Source organism: Squalius cephalus (assembly GCF_949319135.1).
Source record: "Squalius cephalus genome assembly, chromosome: 8".
Taxonomy (NCBI): Eukaryota; Metazoa; Chordata; class Actinopteri; order Cypriniformes; family Leuciscidae; genus Squalius; species Squalius cephalus.
In genome coordinates this window covers 655,001-659,940 of record NC_137129.1, presented here as the reverse complement: position 1 = coordinate 659,940, position 4,940 = coordinate 655,001, and the positions used below count along the sequence as shown (strand labels likewise).

At 42.4% G+C, this 4,940-nt stretch overlaps 1 protein-coding gene across 1 annotated transcript in view; it reads left to right on the top strand.

Annotated features, from left to right (window-relative positions):
• Positions 1-4,257, top strand: part of epha10 (EPH receptor A10) — a 144,573-nt gene extending 140,316 nt beyond the window's left edge. The window contains 3 exon segments of the mRNA XM_079878905.1: positions 361-498; positions 500-666; positions 843-4,257. Of these exon segments, the coding sequence (XP_079735031.1) occupies positions 361-498; positions 500-666; positions 843-957 (420 nt within the window). The 3' untranslated portion in view covers positions 958-4,257.
• The last annotated feature ends 683 nt before the right edge of the window (positions 4,258-4,940 follow it).

Sequence of the window (4,940 nt, the reverse complement as noted above, 5' to 3'; positions counted from 1 at the left end):
GTTCCTCACCAGATTGTATGGTTCTCCCGTCTCCTGCACCTCCTCTTCCCATTCCTCACCAGATCATATGGTTCTCCCGTCTCCCGCACATCCTCTTCTTCCCATTCCTCACCGGATCATTCGGTTCTCCTTTCTCCTGCGCCTCCTCTTCCCGTTCCTCACCAGATCATTCGGTTCTCCTGTCTCCCGCACCTACTCTTCCCAGTCCTCACCGGATCATACGGTTCTCCCGTCTCCTTCATCTCCTCTTCCCATTCCTCACCAGATCATACGGTTCTCCCGTCTCCTGCACCTACTCTTCCCATTCCTCACCGGATCATATGGTTCTCCTGTCTCCTGCACGTCCTCTCAGCATATCAGCAGCTTTTTCTTGATGTCGTTTTACGGATGTTTTTCGTTTGCTTTGTCATGAATATGAAGGCTTTGACTGAAACACGTCCTTCAAGAGCTTCTCTCTCTCTCTCTCTCTCTCTCTCTCTCTCTTTCTCTCTCTTTCTGCAGGACGTTGGGCTCGTCCGTATCGCTAGCTGAGCGAACGCTTCCCTCCTTCCCCTCCTTCAGTTCAGTGGGCGAGTGGCTGGAGGCTGTAGACATGGGCCGCTATAAAGACAACTTCACTGCGGCTGGATACTGTTACCTGGAGTCCGTGGCTCGCATGACCGTTCAGTGAGTGACCCGTGAGTGAGTGAGTGAGTAAGTGATTGACTGAGTGATTGTGTGAGTGATTGTGTGAGTGGGTGAGTGAGCGTGTGAGAGTGAGTGAGTGTGAGAGTGAGTGAGTGAGCGAGCGACTGAGTGAGTAAGCACAAGTGAGTGTATAACGGGCTCTGTTGTTTCTGCAGGGATGTGTTGAGTCTGGGCATCACCTCTCTGGAGCACCAGAAACTGATCCTGTCTGCCATACAGACTCTGAGAGCTCAGGTGATCCAGATGCACGGACGAGGGGTTCAGGTCTGACAGACAGACAGACAGATGTTCTCACGATTACCCAGAAGCCCTTCAGCAGACAGGAGGAGATCATAACCTCACTTTTCCTAATCTTCCTTTCCTCCTTCCTTTATCTTCTCGTGGGGTGAACACTGCATCGCTACTGAGGGGACGATGTCACGAGCGAGACGATTCCTCTAGAATAACCTGTGCTGTTCCTCAACAGTGACCGAGAGCCTCGTCTCTGTCCTGGAGAAGCTCGTCTGACTCTCAAAAGGGCATTTTTCTTTATCCAAGCGAAAGAACTCGTGTTTCAAGCCACTGATCCTCCTATAACGTGGACAGAACCGGGAGCGCTCGCTGCTCCGAGCGGGAGAAGATCTCGCCGTGTCTTCAGGAAATAAGTTGAGTTCTGGTGTAAGAAATCTTAAATAACATGTAAATCCCTTTTTCTGTCTTTCCCATACTTTTTTTCTTTTGGCTTTCTTTCTCCACACTTTATTCTCATTTCTGTATAGAAGCCCAGTTCCGCCGCATAAGAAAACAAATCATGCTCTTGTAAATCTTAACTATGACATTATATGTTGAAATTATGATGTACTAAGTCATTCTGAGATGAAAAGTCAAAAATACGATTTAGTCATGAGTCGAATATTCTAAGTCGAAATTATGACCAGACGAAATTAACAAGTAAATTAACAGTCATAATTTAGATTTTTTTTTATTATTATTATTTCATAATTATGACCTAGTATGTCATAATTGCAATTTGTGTGTCATAATTCTGACTTTTATGTCAGTTTATAAAGTTATAAATATAAGATAAAAGGTTGAAATTGACTAAATTGACACACTAAGTTGAGATACTGACATGAAAACATGAAATTATGACATAAAAAGTCATTTTTTATAATTATTAGTCAAAATTATGACATACTATATACAAGTCACAATTATGGGATGAAAAGTTGAAATTATGACTAAACTGACATAAAAAGATGAAATTATGACATGCATGATTTCTTTTTCTTATATGACGCAAATGGGTTTCCATATTTCTGAAGGAAATTTCAGAGTTTAAATTATTATTGTCGAACATCTGTACTCGTTATGTTTTCTCCTTCTGTCTACTATAGAGACAATGTTTGCACTGCAGCATCCAGAAACTTGTATCATATTTATTAGATGATGAATTATTTATCTGTTTACTGAAGCTTATTGGAGCTCAGTTTTTGAATGCAAAAATATTATGTTTGAAAATGGAAAACACAGCACTGAATCTGGACGTTCAGCTGTCATTTCAGCAAAATGCTCTTGGATTGCTGTTTGTGTCATTTATTTTTTCCTGAACTTTGAAAGTGAGTGAGTGATTGTGAGTGAGTGAATTTGTGTGTGAGTGAGTGAATTTGTGAGTGAGTGAGTGAATTTGTGAGTGAGTGTGAGTAAGTGAGTGAGAGTGAGTGAGAGTGATTGTGTGTGAGTTTGCGAGTGAGTGAGTTTCTGAGTGAGTTTGCGAGTGAGTGAGTGAGTGAGTGAGTGAGTGAGTGAGTTTGCGAGTGAGTGAGTGATTGAGTGAGCGAGTGAGTGAGCGAGCTAGCGAGTGAGTGATTGTGTGTGTGTGTGTGTGTGTGTGAGTGAGTGAGTGAGTGTGAGTGAGTGAGTGTGAGTGAGTGAGCGAGTGAGTGAGCGAGTGCGTTTGCGAGCGAGTTTGCGAGTGAGTTTGCGAATGAGTGAGTGAGTGAGCGCGAATGAGTGAGTTAGTGAGTGAGTTTGCGAGTGAGTGAGTGAGTTTGTGAGTGAGTTTGCGAATGAGTGAGTGAGTTTCTGAGTGAGTGAGTGAGTGAGTGAGTGAGCGAGTGAGTGAGCGAGTTTGCGAGTGAGTGAGCGAGTTTGCGAGTGAGTGAGTGAGTGAGTGAGTGAGTGAGTGAGTGAGCGAGTGAGTTTGTGAGTGAGTTTGTGAGTGAGTTTGCGAGTGAGTGAGTGAGTGAGTGAGTGAGTGAGTGAGTGAGTGAGTGAGTGAGTGAGCGAGTGAGTTTGTGAGTGAGTGAGCGAGTTTTCGAGTGAGTGAGTGAGCGAGTGAGCGAGTGAGTTTGTGAGTGAGTGAGCGAGTTTTCGAGTGAGTGAGTGAGTGAGTGAGTGAGCGAGTGAGTTTGTGAGTGAGTGAGCGAGTTTTCGAGTGAGTGAGTGAGTGAGTGAGCGAGTGAGTTTGTGAGTGAGTGAGCGAGTTTTCGAGTGAGTGAGTGAGTGAGTGAGCGAGTGAGTTTGTGAGTGAGTGAGCGAGTTTTCGAGTGAGTGAGTGAGTGAGCGAGTGAGTTTGTGAGTGAGTGAGCGAGTTTTCGAGTGAGTGAGTGAGTGAGTGAGCGAGTGAGCGAGTGAGCGAGTGAGTTTGTGAGTGAGTGAGCGAGAGAGTGAGCGAGTGAGTGAGCGAGAGAGTGTGATGGGGATGTAAACAAACACTTACAGACTTTATTTTCCCTCTGCGACAGCAGTTGTCTGATTCTCTCAGACGTGTTTAGTACTTGATGTTGCTGTTTTCTACAAAGGAAGTGGTTGTTGTTTAACAGGAATGTTCTGAATGTTCTAGTGTTATTGAGTTTAGATTTACTGTGTGATGTGAGCGTGTGAACAAGACTTGGTTGGACTCGGATGTGTTTAAGCAGTATTGAGTGAAACCCTAATTCAGAACATTCGCAATTTGATCATTGAAACACGTTGATGCAAATCACATTAATAAAGAGTTTAACAAACATCATGACAAATACATATAGTACAAAACAAATGACTGGATTTTTTTTTCTCATACTGTATTAGGTGGTTCTTGATTTTCAGGATATAAACAAATTAAGCGTTTTGGTAATATTAAGTAATATAAGCATAATTTTCACTGTTTTAGACATGCATATTCATCATTATTACAGCCATATCATATCTGAAGGTGGCGTAACAGAATTAATAATCGCTTCAAAATCTAAAGGACAAAGACATGCTGTACTGTAGTTTAATCACCCTTTACCGAACAAGACTCGACTCCCCTTTGCATTGAGTGTATCATTCTGATCTCTGTTTGATACTGTAAATATGTATTTGAAAATGCAATCTATTTTTATAATTTGTTTGAATAATAATGTGTTGAATGAGATCCTCTCACTGTGTTAAAATGACTTCTTGTTTGAATTAGGCGAGTAGCGAAGAAAGGTTGTTTGAAATAATCAAGTCTTTTTTTCTTTTCTTTTTTCTCTCTTTTTGGTTTGGAATATTTCATGATTTTTACCTGTTAGAAAAGCAGATGGCTGTTGCAATATTGAAACATGTTATTAAAAAAATACAATACAGGGACCCTGGACTTTATTGTGTTTGCTCGCGGTCTTCCAGTCGCTGCCTGAATCCATACACACATCACACACACCCGTGATACACACATCATACACACATCATACACACCCGTGATACACACATCATACACACCCGTGATACACACATCATACACACATCATACACACCCGTGATACACACATCATACACACATCATACACACATCATACACACCCGTGATACACACATCATACACACTCGTGATACACACATCATACACACCCGTGATACACACATCATACACACTCGTGATACACACATCATACACACACTCTGATACACACATCATACACACCCGTGATACACACATCATACACACATCATACACACCCGTGATACACACATCATACACACATCATACACACCCGTGATACACACATCATACACACATCATACACACCCGTGATACACACATCATACACACATCATACACACCCGTGATACACACATCATACACACATCACACACACCCGTGATACACACATCATACACACCCGTGATACACACATCATACACTCTACACACCCGTGATACACACATCATACACACATCATACACACACGTGATACACACATCACACACACCCGTGATACACACATCATACACACATCACACACACCCGTGATACACACATCATACAC